Source organism: Fundulus heteroclitus, chromosome 17 (assembly GCF_011125445.2).
Source record: "Fundulus heteroclitus isolate FHET01 chromosome 17, MU-UCD_Fhet_4.1, whole genome shotgun sequence".
Classification (NCBI taxonomy): domain Eukaryota; kingdom Metazoa; phylum Chordata; class Actinopteri; order Cyprinodontiformes; family Fundulidae; genus Fundulus; species Fundulus heteroclitus.
Window position 1 is genome coordinate 5,118,670 of NC_046377.1, and position 27,678 is coordinate 5,146,347.

Sequence of the window (27,678 nt, forward strand, 5' to 3'; positions counted from 1 at the left end):
TAGATGGCTCCAATCCCCTTTAAAATGTGTGATCTTATTTGGTTTGTAATGCTGACATATTATTTCAAAAAGGTGGAGGTATTGAGTTGTTACTGAAATGTGATTTTGATTTATCTAAAATACATCTTCAACTATCTTCCTTTCATAAATAGGTTTTGTTGCAGTGGAAAATGATGTTTAAACACAACTTTAGCCCGCATAACGCTCCATTATGGAACAGCAGTCATATTGAGAGGAAGAAAATCTATGGAAGACTAGTGGAATAAACAAATCTGGTCTATTTAGCACTTATTGGACGAAAATGGTGACATCCTTAATTTGGAGGAATTTAAGAAGTATAGAATTGACTGTTCCAAGACAATTTACAAGAAAGTACACTAATACAAAATTTTCCTAACGTCCTCATTCAGTCAATAAAAATATATTGTATCTTACATCACAACACCAAGATTCAAATTGATGGTGTGGACATTATTGAAAAAAATGTGATAATATTTTTTTAAACAAGTATTTGACAAATCCACAATATCTATAATTAGGACAAAATATTGAAAATTTCCAATTCTTTCTAAATATAAAGAGCTGCATTTTAAAATAATGAATAACATATATCCTCCTAAGGAGTTCATAAGAGAAAGATTTCAATTCTATGTTAAAAATCGTAGTTTCTGTAAAACGGAAACAACTAAATACGTGTCTTATGTGTGTAGAAGTTCAAAGTAAATCCACAACTTCTAGTCTTCCAAATCTAGAAATGTGGTTGTTGTTTTTTGTTTTTTGTTTTTCCTCATTTCAAAACATCCAGTTCGGTTTATTTCTCAAAAAGAATAATATGAAACTTCTGGTTAATATTGTAATTATTGGAACAAAATACTGCATACATAAATGTAGATTTGCTGAATACCCCCTTCTTTCCCTGCTCTCAAAAATAAGCTTGTTCAAAAGGGGTCTGAGAAAGATGCAAAACAATAATGCAAAAAAAAAAAAAAAATTACAGGATAATGGAAGGTTTTCAGTTATTAACTCCTCAGTGATTTTGTGTGTTTAAAATTTATATTTTCCTAAAAAAAATTTTGGGTTTCTGAATTCACTTTTTTGTATTTTGAAATGGCTGAAAAAAGCAGGAGATATTTAATTTCTTATATGTTTGTAACAGATATTTTGATAGTAGCTAAAGTAAATAAAAATAAATAAATAAATAAAATGTTCTTAAAGATAAAGAGTTAGCTTTACAAATTAAAATGTCCAGCAGGGGGTTGCGGTCGCTCGTTTAATTTTGGTAGCGCGCCCGGAAGTGGATGCTCGTTTCCGCCGTCTGGCTTGCCCCCAGGTGGAAAAGCAGCAGAATGTAACGGTGCTCGTGACGGGCTGCCCCTCACATCTTCACGGCCACCGCCAGCCCTTCCTCCCCGCTTTACGGACGGCGGGGGTGACTCGGGTGTTTTCGGGGGATGGGTGTTGCACGGGCGCTCGGCAGAGGCGACTAACGTTTGAAAAGATGTCCAACATCCTCGACGCGGCGTCCAGGGTGAGATGGGACCGCGCGGCGGCGGCCAAGCGGCTCGTGTGCCTGGCGGCGGCCGCCTACGGCGTCAAAACGCTGTACCCCCTGATCTGGAGGCAGCTCTGCGGGAGCAAGAAGCCGAGCGGCGGGCGCGGGGCCTCGGCGGCGGAAAACGGCTCCGCGTGTTCCGGGAAAGCCCAGATAGACGCCGCGGACGACAGGAAAGCATCCCCGGGGGTGAATGCGGACTTCCTCCGGCAGATCCTGGAGCTCGGTCACATCCTCTTCCCCAAGCTGGTCTCGAGGGAGCTCGGCTTGCTGTGCCTGCACTCCGTGGCGCTGGTGTCCAGGACCTTCCTGTCCATCTACGTGGCCAGCCTGGACGGCAAGATCGTGAAGACGATCGTGGAGAAGAAGCCGCGGCACTTCATCATGCAGCTGATGAAATGGCTCCTCATCGCCATCCCGGCCACGTTCGTCAACAGCGCCATCCGGTACCTGGAGTGCAAGCTGGCGCTGGCCTTCCGCACCCGGCTGGTGAGCCACGCGTACCGGACCTACTTCACCGACCAGACCTACTACAAGGTCAGCAACATGGACGGCCGGCTCGCCAACCCGGACCAGTCCCTCACCGAGGACGTGATGATGTTCTCCCAGTCGGTGGCCCACCTGTACTCCAACCTCACCAAGCCCATCCTGGACGTGGTGCTGACCTCCTACACGCTCATCCAGACGGCCAGGGCGAGGGGGGCCAACGCCAGCGGGCCGACCCTGCTGGCCGGCCTCGTGGTCTTCGCCACGGCCAAGGTGCTGCGCGCGTGCTCCCCGCGCTTCGGCAAGCTGGTGGCGGAGGAGGCCCACCGGAAGGGCTACCTGCGCTATGTGCACTCCAGGATCATCGCCAACGCGGAGGAGATAGCCTTCTACAGAGGCCACAAGGTAAAAGCTACGTTTAATTGGTGTTTTTTTTTTTTTTTTTTTTTGATTGGCTGTAATCCTCATATCACGTCACAACGCATTTGTTTGTATGGCGACGAAGATTCTCAGTCATCAAGGCCGTGATCATTCCAAAAAAAAGTTAAAAAACAAAACAACTGGACCTTGTTTTTCTGAAGTGTTTCGCTTTCCATCCAGAAAGCTCTCTAAATTCAAATGTCTGGATTAGTGTGGAGCTCCAACCTTCATATTATTGCCAAAAAAGGCCTTGTTATGGCTTAGATATAATAATAATAATATAAAGCTTGGAACTCCACACTATACTCCAGACATTTGAGCGTAACATCTTCCAACTGCGGAAAAAAGTCCAGTTTGTTTGTTTGTTTTTACTTTTTTTTTGGTAAGCAGATAATTGATTGCATATTTTCATGCAAATCAGTGTTTATTTTGTTTGTTGTTGTTTTATAATGCAAATTTTTTTGCAGTCTTCATATCAGTTCAGGTGAACAGAAACGGCAGCAGCCTATAGTTTCTTGGCCAAAAGCTCAACCTTTCCTCATTTTGTGATGTCACCAACCTCTGTGTGTGTGTGTTTTTTTTTTATATGGGGATTTATTGTAGTAGACCAGGGATCAGCAACATGGTGTAGCCCTCAAGCCTGTTTAAAAAAAACAAAACAAAAAAAAAATCCAATGAGTTGCATTTTAAAAATGCTCTTTTATTCAGTTTCTCTTCCTTTTTCTTAACCATACTTGTATTTACATCGATTCAAAATCATGAAAAACACGTTTTACGTTACATGAAGTTAACCCTGGCCCCACCATCCCTGCAGGAAGCATAGAGGTGGCTGCATCATGCTGCGGGGAATACATTTCTTCAGCAAGCACAGCTGGATGGAGGGAATCCTCTTGATTGCTTGAGCTATTTTTGCAAAGAGCTATGTGCTCTAGATGTGCAAAGCTTTGCAGAGACAATGGGATTTGGAGCACAAGCTGTTGATCTGTGAACTAATTGCAGAGAGTGACATCCATCCTGTGCCATTTGTTGCTGTGGCTCTCTTCTCCTCCGTGACGGCGTTGTGTTTTGCAGGTGGAGATGTGTCAGCTGCAGAAGTGCTACCAGGCCCTGGCCGACCAGATGAGGCTGATCCTGTCCAAGCGCCTCTGGTACATCATGATCGAGCAGTTCCTCATGAAGTACGTGTGGAGCGGCTGCGGCCTCGTCATGGTGGCCGTGCCGATCATAACAGCCACCGGCTTCGCCGACAACCGTAAGGCGCCGTCCACGTCGCATCCCTCCCACGCGGCCCCGTTAACTTATCAGCGCTCAAAGTATTCTCTCTCTCTGGTTTGTCTGCAGAGACGGCGGACGGACAGGCGCAGGTGATGGTGAGCGAGAGGACGGAGGCGTTCACCACCGCCCGCAACCTCCTGGCCTCCGGAGCCGACGCCATCGAGAGGATCATGTCCTCCTATAAAGAGGTTTGGGGCGATGGAGCTTTATTAAAATTAGTCACACGTGGCCTCCGCGCGCGCGGCTGCTTCCCTTTTTAGTCGGCGGGAGCCGGAAACAGAGAAAACCGGACTAACAGGTCAGCAGGTTCAGGAAGAACTAAAAAAAAACAAATAAAGTGGCGACTCCGGTGTTTGCATAAATTTTGCGCCCTGCAGATTTTTTTGCGGCTTTTGCTGAACGGGCGTGTGACAACATCAGCTAGAGGATGTAAGGGAAGAGCAGGAAACCCTGAACGGATCAAACGATTGCAGTAACGTAGTGTTTGATCCCAGCTGTTCAGGATTTTACAGCATTTATAAACATGAGTCTTCTCAGTATTGGCTGAAACTTTCCGTTAAATCTCTTCTTTCGTCCAGTCAAATATATTTAAATGGTGAGCAACCGTGCCCGCAGCAGTCACTGGCTCCACGTGTTGCACTTCTAGGAATTAGCGCGTTGTAGCGACCCGCCCTGGCACACATTAAGCCTTTCCCCCTTTTTTTTCTTCTCTTTGTTTATAACCCCCACGTTCCAGAGGCGTCCTCAGCTCCTTCGCTGTATTTCGCAGACCCCCCCCCCCAAATATGACACACTGCAGGCGATTAGTCTGTTCTCTGTTAACGCGGTAGGTCATCATAGGGTTTAATTTCAGCATGCATTCAGTTCCTTTCCTGAGCAGATGTGTGCAGATGCAGAGCAGCAAGCCCCTGCACGCTGTGGTAAGTACAGCGTGGAGCTCAGATGGAGCAGATTCCTGAGTCCAACTCCTGTCAGCACCTGCCTCCACACACTGCTACTCTTTTCTTTTTTTTTTATATCGCAGCGTCTCAGTTTGTGCGTATAACCTCTCTGCGTTCTGTCCTGCTCATGTATATGACACCACTTCAAAACACGTCGTCTCAACGCACTTTATGAACAAATGCAATTCATGTCCAGGCGTATAGGAAATTGCAAAGGCGTGAATCAGGACTGCACAATTAATCGCATTTGCAATATAATCGTAAAAAAAAAAGAAGCAATTTCCAATTTTTTTGGCTATTTTTTGACTATGTAACAATTAGTGAATCAGACACGTCCTTTAGGTGTAAACAATATGTTTAAAGTGGGTTTGCCTCCAGAGAGATAGTTTCAGCAGTGAGATAATCAAATTTTATTACTTGTTTTAGAGTTTATATAATCATACTGTTTTAGCAGAAACTTTCAGGAATCTCACCGTAGCATTAGGTTCTGGTCAATCAGTTTAATACATAGACTTGTTTGTTGGTTGCACTTTATGTTCAACAAGGATCGATGTCCACATCAATTAAAAGCTGTTCTCTTGAAAAATATTCTGATAGATAAAAGCATTAAACGTTCTTGTTTTAAATAGTCCTTGTTTACAAATATCTTTATCAAGGGGCCATTTTTGTTGCTTGTGGTCAATGCAGAGAAAAGTCAAAATCAAATCGTAATTTTAGGCAGAACACACTAATTTCTGCTCCGAGTTGAGACGCAGCAGCTCTTTTAGCAACTAATCTGCACAGCAAGGAAACAGATTGACTTGTTGTTTGGATATGTTTAAAAAGACATGATAAATTAAACTGAAAAAAAATGCATTAAATCGCAATATTAAGATAAAAAAAAATCGCAATTAGATTCTTTTCCATAATCGGTCAGTCCTTAGCGTGAATCCAGCCCGTTTAGCCGGACCGCATTCATGTGCTTTGCATCTTTAGTTTCTAAAATTATTATTCTCATTATTCTTATCAAATTGTTTCCAAGTATCTGCAACATGGAACCGAAAGAGAAATCACAATGTGGCTATAGCCGCTGTTTTCTAGCTTTTTTATATAAAAAACAAAATAAAAAAGAAAACATGTTGCAGAAGCAGGCACAAACCCCACGGGGAATAATTACTGTTTCCAACAAGACAACGCTGTGTGCACCACAGCAAGCCTACTGGGTCATTTACAGTTCCCTCTGTGTTCCACCGCTGCGGCTGCATCAAGATGACCGGCGTCCTCCACCGTGTCTGTGTTCAGAGCGCCTTCTCTCAGGCTTAGCCTTGCTGTGAATAATCCACCATCTGTTGATCTTTCAGCCCTCTTACTTTCCCTCTCGCTCTGCCCTTCTGATAGGATTTACTCCAGCAGCCTTTTAGCAAATGGAAGGGGATGTATATCTTTTATTTATTTCTATTCAGCCAAACGGGACCCTGGCATTTTTATTCAAAGCAGTGCCGGGGGGAAACTATTTCTATAACAGATACACTGTATGTTAAGATAAGATAAGACCTACGCCAATCAATCAGCCAGAAGACGTTATTGGACAATTTCAAAAGGACCTGCAGCTCATGTCCTTTTTTTTTTTTTTTTTTTTTGCGTTATAGGCCTTAGAATAACCGGCAGGTTGGACCTCAAAGGTGAAACTGAAATAGATCCCGACCAGGTCCGTTGCACTTTAGGTTGGAAGGACGGACCCAGGCATCTGGAAGTGAAGTTCTTAAGGAAATGCCAGGATTCATCCATTCTGCTCCTGCTCTTAGCGCCGCTCGCTTCAGAAATATAAAGGAAAAAGACATTAAGCCATTGGATCTGTCATGTTATTTTTCTAAAATAAAGAGTAGTGAAGACATCTGGTGAATTAGACAGATCCGTTTGTTCCAGCTTTTGAATTTTAAAGTTGAGTTAGCATCCACGGTCCAAATAAAAAGTTATTTAACTATAAAAAATTATTTAACTGACTTTGGCAATAACTTGGTAAAAGGGGAAAAAAAAGTGTTGTAAGTAATACTTTATTTATATAGCACCTTTCAAGATAAAAAGATCACAAGACAAAATTAAACAAAAGCAGATCTAAAAAGATAAGCTGGAGGCCTTTAAAGGAATCCACCGAGTGCATGACAATACTATAGAGCACAAAGTTCTGTACTTAGTAGTTAAGCAGTTATTACGCAAAATCAATAAAACAATAATTTCTTGCTATTGAAATCTACAGATTTGAAGTTTCTGCAGGGTTGTCTAATCTGACTTATATAAGAGGAAGTTTGCCAATAGCAGTCTGATACTGAAGCAACACCAAGTACAGTGCTGGAAACTCAGTAACTTTAAAGTGCATTAAAATAGCTTTATATTGGTTATTATGTCCATGCCAGACTTAACTCACCTACGTCTGTTGTTCAGGACACTGCAGCATTTTCTTCTCCCTTTAGGAAAAAGGATATTTTGTCAACACATACAACTACAGTCCTCAGCAGCATAAAGCATGCTAAGGCTACCCTTAGCATGCTTTAATATCATGGTGTTTATGAGCGAGTTGCAAATCTTGTTTCGTTCATTCTAGAGGAGCACGGACTCAGGAAGGGTGCTTCCTTCTGTACGTGTGCTGTAGTTATACAGTAGATACCGTAAGATCCATTAAATTGCAACTCAACAGAGTTGTTGCGGTTTTTTTTTGGTTCTTTTAACCTCGACACACATAACCCGGGAAGTATTTAATGAAAAAAAAATCCCTGTACTTTGTTGACGGTGCAAAAGTGTGTGATAAGGCGGCCCCCGGATAGGACGAGCGGTTCAGTCAAGCAGGTGGAAGCCTAATATTGACCTGACATTTTCACGTGGAGGGCATGTAAACTTGCACCCAGAACTGCACATTCTTCTGCTGTTGAACTTCGGCAGCCGGCGGCGGGCTGACCAGAGAGACGTGACCGGGTCAACGAACACGAGGTGCGCTTTATCTCGGCCGCCCCACGCCGGCTCTGCGGACTCTCTGAAACTCTCCGCAGTGTTTAATATCGTCAAGCTGTGTCAACAGTCGGTATCGTCTCGCCGCGGGACGCCAAAGCCTGGACACACATCTGGGTCCCTTTCCTCCTTACCCAGCCGTGACACCTACCTGCTTTTAGCCGTCTCTACAAAGGCTAGTTTACCAAATATGGCAATAGATATTAATTGTATAGATAATTTAATGCAGTTCTGTACATACACTGTACAAAAAAACTCCAAAAGTAACCTTTTTGTTCTCATTGTTTGACATTAAATCACGCCAAAAAGACCCAGTCAGGTCAGTTAGGCTGTTGCTGCTGACAGGACGGCTGTAAATGCCGCATCTTTTCAGCTCTGCTCACTAATGAGATCAGGCCTCTGTGATTATTACCCCAAAACGTTGACTTGGTTGCAATTAAGCTACTTTGTGACTAATCTGGCGGTATTTTAAAGGTTATGGTACCTCTGAAAGCCCAATTTGGGAGAACAACCCAGCTGATGTCTTGAGACGTTGCTTCATTGTCTCCACATAAGGTTCTTTCGTCACAGCGTCATGTATTTGGTGAAGCGCACCGGTCCCTCCTGGAGCGAAGCGTCCTTGCAACATGATGCTGGCACTCGCCACACGTTCCAGTTTTTGTGGCGTTTTCAAGCCTGCCAGCTTCCCTCTTATTCCTCCCAAGGCAACAATGGTCATTATGGCCATTTTAATCATTTTAATCTCATCCAATAGTTACGGTAACTTCCCTGAGCGTCTTTTTATGTGGACACATCTGCTGTTTCAGCCCAGGTTCGTCCCGTGGAAACCTTCCTGAGAGGTGTAATGGCAGGACATTCCTCTGCTGTTTATGCTTACAATCTCATATAACTATTAAAGAGAAGTGCTTATGGCACCGTCAGGCGTCTGTTGCCAAGGATGAACCAGATTTGTTTAGTCCACCATGCTCTTCCTGATGTCCTGGCTGATCTCACTGCAAAAACGGAACCAAAAATAAGTAATATTTTCTTAAAATATATGTATTTTTCCTTGATTTGAGCAGGAAAATAAGATGATTTGCCAATGGAATGAGATTTTTTTCACTTAAAATAGGAACAACTCATCTCTATCATTTTATTTCTGGTGCAGTATATCTAATTATCTTATTTTAGGGGTCAAAAGACTCTTTCCATTGGCAGATAATCTTCTTTACCTGCTCAAATCAAGGACAAATACACTAACTGTAAGAACATTATACTTATTTTTATATCCGTTTTTGCAGTGCTCCCTTTGATTTCTCGGCAATCTCACGTAATTTAAGCGACGTCTCTGGGAACGTAAATTAAGCGACGTCTCTGGTCTTTTGCATATTGCGTAAAGGTATCGATTTGAGTTTACAATCTTTTAAAAACCCTGTGATCGGGAGCCAAATCCTGGACGTGCCTAATATGTTTGTGTTTCATTTTCCCTTTAATCAGATTTTAATCACTGCTGTGATTGTAAATATGGGCAAGTTTAGGTCAGTTGCTGTTTAGTTGTTTAGCTGGCATGTTTTTGTCTCTTTCCCATTTTGAAGAGTGGCTCAGAGAAATGTCCCCTGCGTTTGCTCGTAAGGATTACTAGCTGCAGGTTCTTGGATACTCTGATCTTTACCATCAGTGCTTAGCTTTTGCAGATCTTCTCTAGACTGATTCCATGTTCCTCACGTTAGCCTTGTTTTCTGACGTTTCTTCCTCGATGACCGCTCTCCTGCCCCCCCTCCCCTTCCTGTGTGTTCGTTGCCACAGGTCACAGAGCTGGCAGGCTACACTGCCAGGGTCCACAAGATGTTTGCGGTGTTTGAGGACGTCCAGAAGGGGATCTACAAGCGCTCCTCTCTCTCTGCCACCGCAGGAACAGCGCTGAAGAGCAAACCCGAGATGCACATAGACGGGCCGCTGGAGATAAAAGGTGGGTCGGTCCTGCCGCGTGTGCAAACAGCCCCCTGTGAGGGGGGACTTTGCATGGGCTCGTCACTAGACCGCATAAGCAAGCTAGCACTTTATCAGGAAAGTTCAGCTACACCATGTATATTATGTTTCGGTATATCCTGGTCCCATTTCGGATCTTGTGAAGCAGGAGCAAATGTGCTAAATGGAAAAACGTGACTTGGACATCTTTAATCAGAACTGGTCTGGAGAATTAAACTCAAGTGTCAGTGGGCGACTATAGAGTGAAAAAATTGCAAACATAAAAACTTCTTAAAGCCCTCCTTCTTTTCCTTTTTGAAGAGTTACCACTTAAAAAACTAGGGCTGCAACAACGAATCGATAAAAAAAAAACGACAATTAAAAGCACCCTCGCCTACACACCATCGTCAGCGCTTTCTGGCTGCACAGCGAGTTGGACGAAACCAGGCGGCATTTTCAAGCGCTGCTTTTCTGTAGCAAATTCTACAAATGACGACACAGAGAAAACAGCTTGAACCAAGTCCTCATAAGACAGGGGGCACGCTGCACGTCAGAAAAGCAAAAGAATAAATAACATGCAGGATCTGACGTGCCATGAGAGCTCCAAAGTGAGACAGGAAGTAACATGGAAGTACCTGGTAGCTCGTCTCATGTGGCTGTTAGCTTGTTAGCTGGTTAATGACAGGAGCTTGTTTACGTGCAACGTTCCCTGGTCGGATTGAAACGTGTTTGGATTAAAAGGAAGGAAAGTATTCTGAATGCACCGTTTGTATGGGCTTAAAATCATATAATTCGATCATGACGTGCGTTTACTCGCACCAAGCTTTATTCAAAGCAGAAACTCTGATATTAGCAGAGTTGTTGAATTTCCATAGCACAGCCGCAGAAGTTTTGTACTTTTTCATGTGGGGGGGGAAACAATAAATGTAGAGGTGTGTTGGTTCTGACTGTTCTGAGCAGAATAGACCGCACCAAGTTCTGAGATGGTTGAGACTTTGCTTTCCATAATTACGGTACAGGCTCAGCAACTCCTGCTGTTGTTGTTGAGAGAGTCTTTATTGTTATATAACCGTAATGAAATTTTGGACAATCGGTATGACAAGAGGCAGACCCAAATTAAAAACAGAAAAACGAGACATAAGCGTCCCTAAAGTACACCCTTAAAAATGTAAAATCTTCAAAAGAAATAAATATATTAAATTATATTATTATAATAATTATCTAAAATCCTGTTTGATTCTTCAAAGAAAAATTTGAGAAACTTATGAAATAAACGTCCTTGTAAGTAAAATATGTAGAAGGACAGATGTAGCATGAAGCATCTACATAAAATGCACCTTGTGCTGAAACAGTCTATGAAATGGGCTGCTGGTTTATTTGATTGTCAGAAATAGTGTTTTTGCACTGGTTGCATTGTTCTGTCCAATTATTTCCCTAGATGCTCTAGTTCAAGGGTGAGATTCAACCAAAGTGCATTGATACCAGTTTTACGTCTTCACTTTTGTTGTGTTAAATCTCTGTTCATATAGACAACATTCACTGTTAAATGATTGACTTACAATTTAGTCTGCATAAACTTCTTTCTTTGAAGAAAAACTATTTAGTACCTAATATTATTGTAACAGAACACCTAAGTAACAACTTTTTTTCCTGTGCTTAAATTTCTAAATCTTCTATTTAGGAAAAAATAAATGGAAATAAAAGTTTTTCTGTCCAATTCATCAATAAATTGTAAAAATAATCCACCGATTAATAGTTTATTAAAATAATCATTAGTTGCAACCCTAAAAACAACGCTACAAATCAGAAAAGTTACGGACACATCACCTCGATTCACACTGGGAGAGACCGGACAAAAGATTTTTTAACCCTATTCCTATTTCTTCTTATTCAATAGCCGTTAAAAAGAAATCAGAATAAAAACTCAACAGTTGGAAATCTGAGTTAAAATTCCCATCGAGGCATCTAGTTTTTGTTTAAAATGCAGATAAAAAATAATGACCCTTTTGATTGTTTTACATGACAGTTTCTCTGCTTGTCTGCCGTCTTTCTCTGCAGGCGAGGTGATCGACGTGGACAAAGGCATCGTGTGCGAGAACGTCCCAATCATCACACCCAACGGCGACGTCGTGGTGTCCTGCCTAAACCTAAAGGTGAGGCAGATGCTCTCCGTTTCCTTTTTGTCTCATCGCTCAAAAGTTCAACTGGACCTGATTGGCCAGTTCCTCAGCTGTTCTGGAAACCTGAGCCACACGTCAGCTCCCTGAGGACTGCTGCATGGTGTTTATTAGTGTTTCGTAGAAATCCCCTGTAGTCTGATTAAAAGGGAGATTTGTCCTTTGGGTGTGAACGTGTTGCTCCCCTCAGGATGCTAACTTCTTAAATGTCACTTTATGATATTTGAAACTAATTGAGTTTGATTATTTTTTTTTTCAAACATAAGAAAGACTCCAGATGCTGTGTATGGGGAACTAAATTAATTAGATTTATTTGCTGAAACTTTGATACAAGCCTAGACTCTTTGCTTTTTCGAAGCTGTTGTTCAAGCTGAGTGTTTGAGAGAAACCTCCACGTCACTTAAAAGGCAGGCGTGGCTCAAGTTAATGTCAAAATAGTGATTAATTCTAATTTTGTTGCTTGATTGGTAAGTGAAGATACCCTGTTTTTGGCAGCAATAGTTAGTCCAGCAGAGGAAGAAATGGAGCGAGGCAGGTTTACAGGGTTCCTAAGAAAGTTTGGAAAAGTGGGAATCAAACTCCTGAAATGATCAATTCATACAAAAAAAATCAATCTTTTTCTCTCATCCACACTCCTGAGCCCTCTCATATGTTTTCAGGAGGTTTTCTATAGGATTTTGGATCTGCGGGCTGAGATGGGCACCGTGCAAGAGGGCAGATTATGTCTGCTGAACCATTTCCATGTTGATTTGGCTCTAATTTCTGGATCTTTATCCTGCTGAAAGACCCAGCGGTGATCTTGTTTTTCTACGTGTCCTGTCTGGCAGTGTAGCATTAAGGCCGTTCCACAATCTGGGTCGCTGACTTCTTTTTCCCAGTAATAACCCCCAAAAAGAGAGAAGTAGAAACATGAAAAGCAACCTAAACGGATCAGAAAGCAGAAGAATTAACCCAGTAAGTCAGAAATAGAAACACGCCGGTCCTAATTCAGGATTTTAAAGCAGTTGAGCGTCGGATGACATGTTTGTTACACCCTGATCCGGAGAGACAAGAAGGTTGTTACCTATAGTACCAGTTTATGTTTGCATTCTCAGGGCAGATCATGGAATACCCTCTATATTTGTGACAAAGGGAAAGCATTTGGAGTCTCTCTGCAGATTATGAGCAAGGTTGACTATTTGGTAACAAAGTGTTTGCTAACACACTTTCACGGCCACGGATGTATAAAGGCCAGCACCGAAGCATGCAGAGCTCTCGTATAAAGGTTTCAAAACTCCTCAAAACGTGATGTTGCCTTCAGATTAGCCGGAGAACAGTGTGTACAGTGCGTATGTGTGTGAGATTAGCGGGAGGGCGGTGTGCAGATAACAGCTGCACCCAACTGCTGCATCAGCTAATGCCACGCGGTACGCTGGATGCGGTGGTGTAAAGTACGAGGCTGCTGGACTCTGGAGCCGTGGAAACGTGCTCTTTGGAGGGACGAACCATTGAAGAACTGCGCTGCGTCTGGTTTTGAGTTTGGTACGAAGGGTATTACGGAGTAGGGGATGTCTCTCTGGACATTGATGAACACGTTTGGTAGCCCTTCTCCTCCATCGTCAGTGGCCGACACCATGGAATAAACACAATGGAATAAGCCACTCAAGATCATGCGTATGTGTGAAGGCGGATGAGCGTTATATCCTAATTCGTCTTGTTCCTTTTGCCGTTGGGCTGTTCAGACACAGAGCTACTCTCAGAAAGTTCCACGTTCCACATGATTTACCTTTCACCCTCATCAAGTGTAGCCTAGAGAAGTTTGCAGATGCAACAGTGTGCAATAATGTTTCCACTCCCCCGCTGCACTGAAATGTGAAATATCCCCTGATAGGCGCCTTACATCATCTAACTCTGCACTCCGCTTGCTATTCTAACGATGCGCTGTAATTATCCTGATGGCCGGTTTAATAAATTGGCCGTCCCTCCTCAGGTGGAAGAGGGCATGCACCTGCTGATCACGGGCCCGAACGGCTGCGGGAAGAGCTCTCTGTTCCGGATCCTCAGCGGACTGTGGCCCGTCTACGGCGGCCGCCTGCACAAGCCTTCCCCCGAGCACATGTTTTACATCCCCCAGAGGTACCCGCACCAACGATCACCTGATATTCCTCTTCAGAGACCGAGCTGTAAACTTGGTACCGCTGAACCTTACCAGTAATCCAATACATTGTAACAGGACCTGTGTGTGTCGGCCACAGGGCGAAACATTTACTACAAAATGTACAACTCCAGATACTTTTCCACGGCGCTGTTCGCCGTCATTTTGCTGTGGAAAGGCCGTGACATTAATTGTTGTTGGTATTTAGATTTTTAAAAGGCACTTTGAAGATCCTGTTGTTCCAGGGAGGGAAGGTGACCAACCTCTCTACAGTCAGCATGGTACTCTAGTGCTGGTGTAGGCCAAAATAAGCTGGAACAGCTTGTAATATGTGAAGGCGATTAGGGCTGGACAATATAGAAAGAAAGCATATCGATAAAATAGAAATCCCATTGATGGATATCGATAATTATCAACAAATATAAATGTTGTTTGTATATTTTGAGATGCTGAACACACAAACTCAGCCTTTTATTCAACCAACTTTTTTACCAGAACTGCAAGTTTTTATAAAACAAAACGTGTGCACTTTGAACTCTTTGAAGGGGCGGGGCGTTCCTGATTCTGCGTTTGTTATTGGCTGGGAGAATGTCATGACTGTAATATTAACCTACATGGCTAGAATGCAAAAGATAAGAAAACTGTTATTCTGTTGATATTTTTAGTAGCCCTTTTTTTTCTATCAATCTATGTATATTGTTATCGATCAGCCCAAAATGCAATGATTTCTGTTAAGTGGCCTATGTAAAAAAAAAAAAAAAAAAAAACTATTTTCCCCTCATTCTTGCTCAGTTTTTTATCTACTGTACACAGTATCAGTTTTAGTTGCAGAGAGTTGGATGAAACAATCTACTAAAACCCTCCTGCAGACCAGATTTTTCTCTCAGCCCAAGCATGCAGTGCAGTTTAAAAAGTATTGAAAACCACTAACTGTTGAGCAGCGGAAATTCTCCATTAATCTTGACCGGAAAAGAATGTTTTTTCATTGTAAAAAAAAAAAAAGAAAAAGAAAAGTAAAAACAGTTAATCACCCCACAATATCAAAATTAGCTGCAGATTCAGATTTGATTAGATTTCAGTCACTTTTCTTTTCCCCAGCATCCATCTCAGCCCCATGTAGGCGTTGACCAGCCACCAACGCACCAGAGTACACAGGTTTTAACACTAGAATTACCAGAGAAGGGTCATTTAACATTTCTACCTTTGGAGCCCAGAGACGGGTCGACTGACCTGAAGGATTTTAATTAGCATCCTATAAGCAGTTGTGAACCGGTGCTTTTGTTGTGTAAATAAGGCCATTACTGGTGCACAAAAGGAAGGGGGAAGCTTAACTCCCTACTAACTGCCAGGTACAGCTGTGAGCAATGACCAGAAGTATTTGTGTCTAAGTCAAGAGGACTGAAATTCCAGCATGAGAAATATACAAACGTATAAGAGGCAATGGCAATTTGGACAATTTGGTATTCGTACTACTTGAATTGTTTTGCATTTTGTTAAATTATGATTACAAACATCAGTGTATTTCATTGGTATTTTATGACATTTACTCGTACAAATTAGTGCATAATCGTAATGTGAATAGAAAAGTATCTGTGGTTTAAAAAGTGGTTTTCAAAGGCAAATCTGAAAAAGTGTGGACTGCATTTGTATTCAGGGCCTGATATTCCTAGATTAAAAAAAAATGCTTAATTACTAAATTCTAGTCAACACAAAACTTACTGTTCAATTGAAACAATAAGCTTGTTATTGTTCGATTGAAATCGGAAAGAGAGGGGCCTAATTAGACATGACCAGGACATGGTCATCAGCCTAAACTGACAGGGTATCACTCAGACAAACATCTCCTTCTTTAAAATAATTTTCAGAACTACCTTGTTTGTGATGGAAGCACAGAGTAGGCTTATTTTTCTACCCTGACTCCCAAGCAGCTAGTTGATTTATAATATAACATACATACATAATAAACCATACACGATGGTTTTAGAGATTTTGTATCCCAAAAATGCTGCACTTTGCTAATAACAAACAATTGTTTATTATTATAGTATTTAGTTTTATCCACACTGCAGGGTAATAGTTGTAAAGTGATAGTGTTGGTTGTTTTTATTATTTGGGGGATGCTATATTCACTAGATACAGGGAAACTGGTCAGAGTAAAAAAAGGGGACCTTGTTAAATGCAGTGCAATTATAATCTAATGAAATAAAAGTTGTTTTCTTGGGTGTTCTGATGTATGAAATCAGCAAACAGCTCCTTAATTTTCAAGGAAAACTTGTAAGGAAAACACGGGTTGCCTACAGTAAAATGTGTCTTTTTTTTATTATTATTATTTAACCCCATCCAATGATAGCCCTGCAGTAACTTTGAACGCCAACCCGTGTTGCTAATTTGGTTAGTTTTCTACTGTAGAGCTGCCTCCATCATAGATCGCACCCACCATCATAGATCGCACCCACCCCCAACATGGACTATTCACACGTACCTTCTGGCCTGACAGAAGGTACAGAAGTGTGGAATGCTTTTGTGAGTTCGGCTCTCCTCCCCCCCTGCTGATTCCTCAGGCAATGGCCCTATTTACAATTGAACAAGGGATGCTAATTTGAGCCACCAGAGTCGTCAGTTTGGACTCAGGGTCTTTTGACCCTCTTTTGGGACTTCAGGGGAGAGGTCGAAAACCCTGGTAATGCTAGTGTTAAATGGTTGGTTTCAAAGCCGTGGCTCCCTACTGTTGATCAGCTAGCCGAAATATATCCCTTCATCACAAGAGAGACAAACTTGCATCATTCCTGTTTAGATAAACTTTGAGAGGAATCTGTTAACCAGTCGACTGCATTAACCAAAAAATAACCTGTGCAATAAGCACTTAGAAACTGTTATTTGCTTTATATAAAAGCTTTTCTATCGTTTCCTTTATTTTTGTTTAGCGTAAACTCTGGTAAACTGTTGTAGTTTTACCCAAAATTGTGTCATAAGTAAGTCGTGCTTATTGTGACGTTACTGTAGGGCTGGATGATAATTCAGGAATATAAATCGATCGATAGACGTATATTGATAATTAAAAAAAAAAAAAGTTCAACAGAATAACAGTTTTCCTTCCTTTTGCATTCTAGTTGTGTAGCTTAATATTACAGTCATTGATTGCATCCTCCCAACCAATCACAAACGGAGACCCAGGAACACTCTGTCAACAAACTCCGCCCCCTTCAATGAGTTCAGAGAGCACATGTTCTTTTTTTCTTTAAAAACTTCCAGTTATGATAAAAAATTGGTTGAATAAAGGGTTGAGTTTAAATTCCATGTTTATGGTCTTTATCTAAAAATAGGTTACTAAGCAACAGCAGAAAATGGCCAGGGCTGGACTTAAAATATGTTTTTGAATTTGTTGATAATTATCGATATTGATCAATATCATTTCTGTTTTATCGATATGCTTTTTCCTATATCGTCCAGCCCTACGTTAGTAATAACTCACTTATTTTTTTATTCCCAGTTGATAAAAGGGGATCAAGCTGTCATTTTGCATAGTTACAAGGTAAATCAGTTTTATAACTGGATACAGCCAAGCTATCAGCCTACCTAACCTTGATGAGACAACCGAGACAGGGAACTTGTAAATTGAAGAGCGTCACCATCCTTTAAAGGCTGAGATGGGAGGTGCAGACGCCCTCCTGCAGAGCAGTGAATATTTTATAGTTAAGCTGAGACGGCCACCTGGTAGCCGTAAGAGAAGCCGTTACACAATATACAAAAGAAACAAAAGAAGCCAGAGTGATGTCCTATATGTACATACGCATTATCCCTTTTCAGTATAATGAGCCGACCGAGTCGTTGACGTAACAAAGGAGCGCCCAGTGAGTGCCGGCTGTGTGGATGTGTGTGCGTTTTCTCCAGGCCGTACATGTCACTGGGGTCACTGCGAGACCAGGTGATCTACCCCGACTCGGTGGAGGACATGGCTGCCAGAGGGCTGACGGACAAGGAGCTGGAGGCCATCCTGGACATCGTCAACCTAAACCATATCGTCACCAGAGAGGGAGGTGAGAGATTGCCAGAGATGGATTTCCAACTGCGAGCCATCCGTTTTTCTGTTTGGTTTTTTTTCTGACGTGAAAGACTTTAGATAATCAAATGAGTTTTCCCGTTAAATAAAGATGGCTTGAGGAAAATGATGCTTGTGCCGGCAGAGGATTTTTTTTAAAGTATGCTATGAATAGATTATTAATAATTAGTCTATAAGTCACCAGACATCAAAGTGGGTCAAATTTTGGTCTCAGCATTTAGTCTAGATTTCAGAGGGAATGTTCAGATTTTGGGCTAATTCGTCACATAAACTGACCATATAAAGAAAAGTAAAAACTTTGAAATCTACACTTGGGTAAATGTGCTGCTTCTCCGTATCTGGTCTTGATAGAGCGAGGCCTTTAGTATATTGTGGCCAATTATTTACCACCAAGCAGCAGAAAACTGACCTAGATGCAGCTGTGAGTAATGGGAAGGAATAATCTGTCTTTAAGGCTGGGATGCTGAGCTGGACTGGAAGGACGTTCTGTCTGGAGGCGAGAAGCAGAGGATGGGCATGGCTCGCATGTTCTACCACAAGTAAGGCTGTTGACTTGTTTTTCTGGTTTCCATCTACACCCAACAATCTGTTTGATCCCATACGGCCACACCTGGATCCGCTCATATGAACAGTCATGGCTACGGACAACCATCTGAAAGCCCCTGCTGTAAACTTTAATGTAGACATGAAATAAACATTAACTTTAGCTAAGTTGAGGCCAATAACATAAAATTGGAAATGTAGAGGCCTCAAAATGAGCAGAAAGAAAGCAGAATTAATAATAATACATCAAACTTATGTAGCGTTTTTTAGACACTCTAAGATGCTTTCCAAAAAAAATAAAAATATAGTTAATAGAAAGGGAGAAGAGGCGAGGAAGAAACCAGCTGAATCTGCATAGATTTACATTTAATACACACAACAAAAGATATATCATAACGGGCTTATGTTTAAAATTATAGTTGGGCTTATTGCAAAAAAAGACTTAAAACCAGATTCTTTTCTGAAACTGTAATTAATCATCCTGCTGTATTCACTCACGTCCCTCCCCTGCCATCCCACCCCCTCAGCCATACACACAGTCAGTCTTCAGAGAGAAAGGAGCAACTTCCTCTATGAAAACAAGCCCAACAAGCAAAGCAGCACACTGTAACTCAGAGGCTGCTTCCAATCATTACAATTTGTGGTATTTATACACAGTGGGACTTTTCCTGCTCGTAAAATAATGTCAGGGTGGGGGATTAATATTATATTATATGTTGTTAACCAGAAAAAAAAGCCGAGCCCAAATAAGCAGCTTCACGTTCATAAACGAGGCCAATAAAAATCAGTGTTTGGGCTTTTTTTTGAGAAAACCAAGCCCTAAGTCACTTACAATAGGCGGACTAGGGGACACTGAAGCTCACATGCACACATAAACACCCTTAATGGCAACCTAATAGACCACCAGCCCATTTCACTGACCGCTTCAACGCAAGTGTGCTGTGTGGTGTGTTTACGGTCACGTCAATGAAGGGATATCATGTGTTGTACGATGAGATTTTCATTCTGCTGGGAAAAGGCCAAATAAACGAACCTGCACATGCGTTGCAGTCACTGGATTTAGGTCTGGACATCCAGATGTTGGCTCCGTACCACCAAAGAAATCTAGAGAGTATAGCCAGATTTGGCCAGATTTTCCACAGTCAAGCTCATCATTAACAGTTTATTTTTTAAAACTTTTTTTTGGATTGATCACAACCTGGGTGACTATAAATCTTCACCAACAAAATTAGGAAAATATTTGAGTCAAGAGTTTCTGCCCATTTATGGCACTCCCAGACTCTGATAATGTCAACCCCATACATTACATTTTTTTAAGTGCAGATTTGTTATGTATGATGAGGATTGGACCTAGTTATACATTAATTAGGTCCAATCCTAATTATAGATAGACTTATAGTATTCATTAAGCAGATAAAAAAAAAAGATACATAATATTTTAAGTGTTTTTGTGTCCCTGGTTAAATGTTTGTGATAATATAGACAACAATCGGCCCACCAATCAGAACACACTGAATGGTTCAAAAACAATCCCAGTTAGAAATGCAACAGGATTGTACAGTAAAAGAAAAAATGTATGTTTTTATTACATCTAAAAACTATAAATACAAAGAAATTGCACATTGTGAATTAATAAATGAGCACCAGAGCTCATCAAGCAAGCCTGTGTGTGTGTTGTTGTGAGTCCTTGTTGTTAAAAACCTCTGTGCTTTTCTGTAGAATTCAGAAAGGAAATCAACAGAGATGCGATTTAGTTCTTCACTGCTGTTTATTTAGCAATATTTATTACACCCCAGTCACTAATATAATTTCCACTCTGTGTGCTAGGCCTAAATATGCCCTGTTGGATGAGTGCACCAGTGCAGTGAGCATTGACGTAGAGGGAAAGATTTTCCAGGCCGCCAAGGATGCCGGCATCTCCCTGCTCTCCATCACCCACCGACCCTCCCTGTGGTAAGACTCTGTGGAAATGACCTATTCTGGTGCTTTTGGTGAGGCCCTGAGCTAAAGTCACCAACACACAGGAGGATAGCTGCCTCACTGGCTTTGTTACCCATGGGGTAACCAAGCGCACCCGCCATGTTGTGAGTGGCAAGTTCTCTATGGAATCCATTACAGGAATCCCTGGAAACAGGGTTCTCTGAATTTAAAAAACATATCACTCAGGTTGGTGTTGATTTCATTTGAATCAATTGTGTTTATGCACACTAACATAATTTTAGTACCAATAAAAGTTATTCATTTGTTGATTTATTAAAAACAAAATTGTTGTGAATCAGCATAAAAAAAAATAACCATTATGAAACACTTTTGGTTTAAAATACATTTAAAATTACCCAAATCAAAACACACAATTTTAATTAAGCCTTAATAATAATAATAAAAGTGTGTTTAGCTGTATTTCTGGGTGGATATAATATCCTTAATTTTTTTTTTTTTACATACGATTGTTAGTTGTTGATCATTTTCACTGTTATAAAGAGGAAAAACTACTTGATATATATATATATATATATATATATATATATATATATATATATATATATATATATATATATATATATATAAAAGCCTTTTTCCTTCGGTGATTTCTTTTAATAAGGACTCAGCCACGTCGCAGGGATCTCAAGCACTAACAGCCTGTTTAGGGTCACGTCACAGCATCCCAGTCGGGTTTAGGCCCGTACTTTGACTAGGCCTATCCAAAACCTCTGTTTTGATTTTTATGAGCCATTCAGAGGTGGACCTGCTTGTGGACTTTGAATTAGTGTCCGGCCAGATGACCCAGGTTCACTTGAGAATATAGTCACCAGCTGTAAACACTGAGCTCAACCGAGCCAAGTGAGGGCTGCAGGGCTTTAGATGTTGATCCTGGTTCTCTTGAGACCTCTTGGATGAGTCGTTGATGAACTCTTGGAGTGATGTTGGTGGTCCAGCCACTCCTGGGAAGGCTCCTTATGTGGATGATGGCTCTCACTGCTGTCCTCAAGCCTTAGGATGGGCTTTACAAACCTTTTCAGGCCTATAGATGTCAGCGACGTTGCCTCTCATATGTTCTTGAATTTCCTTTTATTTGGGCATGATGTTTAGCCTTTTTGAGTTCTTTTAGCCTACTTCATGTTGTCAGACAGGTTCCATCTAGGCGATCTCTTAATCTTGCATGGCTTTGCGAGCTATCCAACACTTTCTTACAGCAATGTATGATCTAGACGCTCAAGTGACATCTACTCTTCTATGCCTATAACTGAGCAGCTTCACCCTCTGTCTCCATATTAGGAAGTACCACACCCACCTGCTGCAGTTCGACGGGGAGGGCGGCTGGCGCTTTGAGCAGCTGGACTCGGCAACGCGCCTCACCCTCACCGAGGAGAAGCAGCGGCTGGAGGCCCAGCTCGCCGGCATTCCCGAGATGCAATGCCGCCTCAACGAGCTCTGCAAAATCCTGGGGGACGACTCCGTCCTCAAAACCGCGGAGGAGTGAGCGCGGAGGAGAGGGGTAGCGGGCGAGACGGCGGGGAGGGAGGGAGGCGACGAATGGAAACAAAACCCAGCAGCGTTTTTGCTCCAAGCGAGAGATTTTAAAGACGGCCCCTCCATGAGCCCTGCTGTCTCCGCCCTCTTCTATTCAGTCCTCTGCTCCAGTTTAAGATGTGATGGGTGGGTGGGGGGGGGGGGACAAAGCGCACTGACAAGCATTACTCCCCCCCTCGTCTCGCACACCGACTGTATATTCAGTCGTAGGCTTTTAACTGCGGGGTTTTTAGTCATTCTTACTAGCAAAAGCGACAGAAATGCTGAGCCCAGATTAGCTGAAATGATTGTTCAGTCTGTGATCTAATAGCACTTTACATTTAGAGGGCTGCCTCTGCCCGTTGGAATTGTTCATGCTAAATCATGGCATTAACTGTGTTTTATTTTTATTTTTTTTTAACCCAAAGCAGTATTAGAGCACAGCAGAGATGCTGTCTTTCTGTTTTTGTTTTTTTTTTTTACCCTCCAGTTCAGCAAACATTTCATCATCACTGATCATGATGAGAGTCAGGCTTCTATTTTCCACCGCGTCCATTTTCGCCTTTGGTTCTTAGTCACTTTTCTCCAACCCTTCTTCGACCGGCTAGTAATCCGTGATTAGCGACGCACATCTGGTTCCCAAAGGTTCTGCTTTATTGGGCAAACACCAAGCGCTAAAGAGAGCAGCGGAGCAGGGGCGAGCAGATGCTTTGTTGTCCGCCGGTTAGCGCGTACATTTAGCACACGGTCGAGCCGGCGGCTGCTCTGTGGCTGCAACTATCGGCCTCCTACAGTAGTCTGTGCAAACCACACGCGTGTCCGCCGGGGTTGCTTCCTTTTCAAGAAGTTTTAGGGCTGCGTGCCTATAGATGGCATTTCTTGCTGATTCTTCGCTCAATATCTCCAGCTCAGTTAGACAGAATGGAGAGAGCCTGTGGGACGTAATTTAGCAATGGTTTGCTAAAGTGGGAACGTTGACTGGACCCTTCTAACATGGATAAATGTTTGATCTAGGTCATCCTGTTGTCTCTCTGGCGGTGTGATTTAGGGCTGTTGTCCAGCTGTTTCTAGCGTCTAGCAGGTTTTCTCGTAGGACTATCCCGTACTTCGCTGCGTCCACTATCCCATCAACCCCGACCATCTCGCCCGGTCCCACTGAGTCAATATGCCCCCTCACCACTATGGCACCGCCACTGTGAGCACCGTGCGGTTTGTACCACGTATGGTCTGGCGTGCAGGCCAGAAAGTTCAAATCATGCCTCACCGATTGCATAACGTGTTCTCTTCGTTCCCCACATGGGTTGCGGCACGCCATAGGACCTGACGGCATTCTCCTTGACGCTTTTTATCCCTAGAGACCAGATCTGTTGACTGGTAGCTTACATCGGGTTGAACACTCATGATCTGATCCTTAAGGCTATAAAAGTGCTTTTTTTTTATTACACGCCCTTTACTGGTCTTAATAACCAGTTGTTTTTAATGAGCTCTCATGGCACGTCACGCGGCGTGTCGAGTAGAAAGGCTGTACTTGAAGACGGTTTAGACATCCTGGATTGTTGCTTTTTCCCCTGATAGGAGCATGTCGTTTGTTTTCCCAGGTCGGATCAGACGTTGTGATGCTGTGAAACTACTGATTTGTGACGTAAACTTCAGTTTACCCACCCGATCCCTTCTTTTTCTTCAGGGTTTTTAATTTTTTAATATTTTTTTTATTATTTGGTTCAAACCTGTGTACGCGCTCGCTACGTCCTGCACGCATCAAATCAGGAGCAGTGACTTATGCCTTATGAATATCAATATTCAAGTGATCCTAAAATGTTTACCTCAGCACAACATGTTAATACCTTATTGTATGTAAATGTTTAAAGAGTTCAAAATGGCATCTTTAAGATGCCAGCCGTTTTACTTTGAAAATTCGTCGTATAATCATTTTCAAATGGTTGCCCCACCCCCACCTGTTGCTGCGCTCTTTTGGCATGCTGGCTCAAAGAAGGCCGCCAGAGTTGTTTCTTGTTCACAAGACAAACACACATCTGGCTGCCTTAAAAAAAATCTGTCTTGAAAAACTGCTTTATTCCTACTACTAGGCCTAGGTATGAAACCATAAACTTTTTAGATCTTATTATAAAATAAATTCAGTAATAATTTAATTTCAGATTTTTTTTCCAGCAGCAGGGGAGTAATTCTGGCTTTTTGGTTTTAAATAAACAGTTAGTTCATCACTGAACCTTTTCCTTGGTGATTCCTGTGTAAATACAGCGATGCGGTGAAATTGTAAGTTTTTTTCTTTTGTTTTTTTACCCGAGGTTATCGTACTGTGAGAATCTCCAACCAGCCCATGCCTAGTCGCAGAGGATTAAAACTGACAATCAGACCCTCGTGGGCAGAATGTAAACAGGTGTGCTGCTGTTTTTAAGACTAAAAAAGAAAAAAAAGAAAAAACCTTCTTTTGATATGAAGCGTTTGACCCAGACCTGATGAGATTTCCTATTGAGCATGAGATGTAGTTCGTTGCGTTGTCATGGACGGAGCAGATCTGTCAAACTTAAAACCTTTCAATCGTTACTTTTAAGAAACTGCTGAAGGTGGGGTCAGAATCTTAGACTTTTCCCCACCAAAAAAAAAAATGGCTACAAAACCTACTAGTTTTAATAATGGTCATGTAACATAGTAAAACGCATAGAGATAACAAAAAATTCATTTGGTACGAATGAAGCACCTTGTAAAATGGATTAATTACTCTTTTTCTTTTATAAAGCTGGACGTTCTGTTTTCAGCCAGACTTTGTTGACAGGAGGACACGCGAGCCGCTGAATGACACGGAGTCTGCCGGGTGACACTTGAGCATGAGGGCAGCTCAAAGTGCTCCTTGCTGTTGCCTCAAGTGACAGTTTTAGTTTTAGTACGAATCTTCACATTGACAGCATGGGATGCAAATGATGAAGCGCCCTCGTCCTCATACGATTGTGCCCGTCATTAGTTTGTGCTCTGTTAGTAGATTTGTTTTAGATAATATTTGACATGTGTGAGGTAATGATGAAGATGGTGATGTGCTTCTTTGCCCCAGTTTTTCCTAATAAAAAGCCTAAAGCTTGATACTAAACTGCTGTTGAGTGGACTTCTCTGTACAATATAAAAATGTACTCTCTGTTAAAAAAAAAACGGGCCAGTCAGAGGTGTGCTGAAACAGACCCTTATGCTGCCCCCTGCTGACTAAAACTAGGTATTACTGCATTGAGATAAAGCTGTTCTAATGGTCAGATCATTTAATGTTGGGAAGTCGATCGTTTCCAAGTTCAAAGTAAAAATAAAATAAAAATAAAGGCCCCAAATCAACCTTGGGTGCAAATCCAATATGGCTGCTGCAAAACGCAGGGAAACCTGCAGGTATACACTATTGTCTTAGTACTTGGTATTTTTTTTTTACCTTCCATAACATAAAATTCTATGTCAAGACCATACCATATCACACATAGTTTTTACAAGAATAACTAAATAAATTGTACCATATGCTGCATATAAAAAGAGAGTTCAGCTCATCTCAGTGCAGTTTAATTACCAACAGGCTCAATAATTTGACACGTTCTATTATACCAAATCTGTTTCAGTTCACATCCTTTATTCATCTATTGAGATACGGAGTTACAGATGACAGTTTCTGTTCTAAAACGTTTTTAATGGTAAACCAGCAGTCATTCCATTATGTAACCCCGTTTCCATCTCAGAGTACACTCAGTTATGGATGAGGATCTTGCTTTCTTTGCCTTACCTATTACCATTTTCTTGGGTATTAAAAAGTATCCTTAAAATATCCTTTCTCTGAGCCACATTTCTTTACATATACTTCCCAGCCGGACCCCCAGCGGGTCTAATAATGTTTTAATTTATATAATTCTATCAATACACTATAAAACATGGGAATATTTGCAGGTATAAATCACTTTATTCCACCTCTGACAGTTTGTACTTCAACTTGTGAGTTCCCTTATCTGAGATCCGACTACCTCCACAGTTTGGGAGTGTGGAAAGGATGGGATGGCCTACCTGCAATCCAGACCTTAACCCCACTGAACACCGCTGTTCTGGTGGTGTATAAGATTCTCCCAAACACTACTAAGGTGGGCACCTAACTGTTAAATCACTAAATTGTCAAACTGCCAACATCTCCTCTTTCTCCAAACTTTGATCAAGCCAATAAAATGTTACGCAAAGCGCATTGAAAGCAGTCATTTGAAAACTGATATGATCTAATGTCCGGCTTACACGGTTGGTTGAACGTGGTAATCCAGTCGCAACCTGCTGGGTGAAAATGCCCCTTTCGGCAAACATCCTAAGAAATACCGCAACTTTCAAGCCAGAACAGACAAAAGAAGACATTTGTGTATACCTCCCCAGCAGTATTTAACTCCATAGGCCAATAAGAGCACACTAGGCCCCCAAACAGCTGGGGGTTATCAACACTTTACATTTTAGCATTGCAGTATTACTATGAAACCACTAGAGGACAGCATAGTCCAACAGCCGGTTTTAACGGCGCCACTCTTATTTAGTCAACATCATAATCAAACACAGATGGTTTGCCAAATTATAATTTTTTTTTAATGTATGGGACACTTTAAATAAAGCTGGAGTAAATACTTTAAACCAATAGGAAACACTGCATACCCCTATTTAGAGCAGCCTATTTCTGATTTTGTATAAATGGGGTAAAACAATGACTTCAAATAAAATTGAAAACATGTTAAAATTATTAACAATAAAGGTTTAAATAATTTATGTATTGATAACTAAAACTAACCGTTGATTTAAACTCAAATTTATTTTTGGTTGAAATCACATAAAAGCAAAGAATATGTGACATTTTTTGAAGAGTCAGCCTTTTCACTCATTCTGCAAAAAAGAGCCTCATTGCATGAGAGGCTAGCACAATTAAGGTAAAAAAAAAGAGAAAGAAAGTATTTTGCCTTTCAAAGTAACATTTCAATGATATAGATTTTTTACTTGTGTCTGATCAGTTATAGACTTGTTTAAAAACATTTCACATAAGTTTTAGTGCCTCGTTAAGCTACATGAGTCTATACAGCTAACATAATGTTAGCTCAAAACTGCTGCATAATGCGTTTTTTCCAAAATAGTAGGGTTGGGGTGAGTTGGGCCAGTGGTACAACTCACCCCCACTTGTAAATATTTACAGTATTTACAATATTGTAAATTATTATTGTTATTATATATTATTATTGTAATTGTACAATAATAATATATACTTGTACAATGAATTCTTATATTTCTGTGTCATATCCCTAGTTTTAGATCAAAAATAGAAAAATACCACCATGACCATTGCAATAGTCAAGTGACAAGGCTGGTTCTATCCCATTTGGGATATATATCACATTGTCTCCCAATATCCTACACAAAAGGCCAAACGAGGTGGAAGTGGAATGCTCTGTGACCTGGGGTCCGTTCTTCGTACGTCGCTAACTCTGTTAGCTGGATTTGATTGTTGACGATTTGGCATGATCTTGGATCGTTTGGTTCTTCGAAACTCATCTTGGACTTGTTGTCATAGCAACATGTGCGCCAGCTTAAACCTGCTCGAGAGCAGGCTTATTTCATGTAAACAGGATTAGATTGCAGCTTTAGAAGCGGAG

The 27,678-nt window shown here is 41.5% G+C and overlaps 1 protein-coding gene across 1 annotated transcript; it reads left to right on the forward strand.

Annotated features, from left to right (window-relative positions):
- The first annotated feature begins 1,297 nt into the window (after nucleotides 1-1,297).
- Nucleotides 1,298-25,130, forward strand: LOC105923800 (ATP-binding cassette sub-family D member 2-like). Its single transcript, XM_036148892.1, has 10 exons — nucleotides 1,298-2,443; nucleotides 3,530-3,710; nucleotides 3,800-3,921; nucleotides 9,442-9,604; nucleotides 11,662-11,756; nucleotides 13,750-13,895; nucleotides 17,806-17,951; nucleotides 18,429-18,513; nucleotides 20,345-20,470; nucleotides 21,794-25,130. Exons 1-10 carry the CDS (start codon nucleotides 1,499-1,501, stop codon nucleotides 21,996-21,998), a joined length of 2,214 nt encoding a protein of 737 aa, XP_036004785.1. The 5' UTR covers nucleotides 1,298-1,498; the 3' UTR covers nucleotides 21,999-25,130.
- Nucleotides 25,131-27,678: the final 2,548 nt, after the last annotated feature.

What these genes read in the sequence shown, in the direction of transcription:
- LOC105923800 (XM_036148892.1), top strand. Translation starts at nt 1,499, where the DNA reads ATGTCCAACATCCTCGACGCGGCGTCCAGGGTGAGATGGGACCGCGCG. An exon ending in CCTTCTACAGAGGCCACAAG is followed by an intron (nt 2,444 to 3,529) that starts GTAAAAGCTACG and finishes TGTGTTTTGCAG; the next exon opens with GTGGAGATGTGTCAGCTGCA. An exon ending in TCATGTCCTCCTATAAAGAG is followed by an intron (nt 3,922 to 9,441) that starts GTTTGGGGCGAT and finishes TCGTTGCCACAG; the next exon opens with GTCACAGAGCTGGCAGGCTA.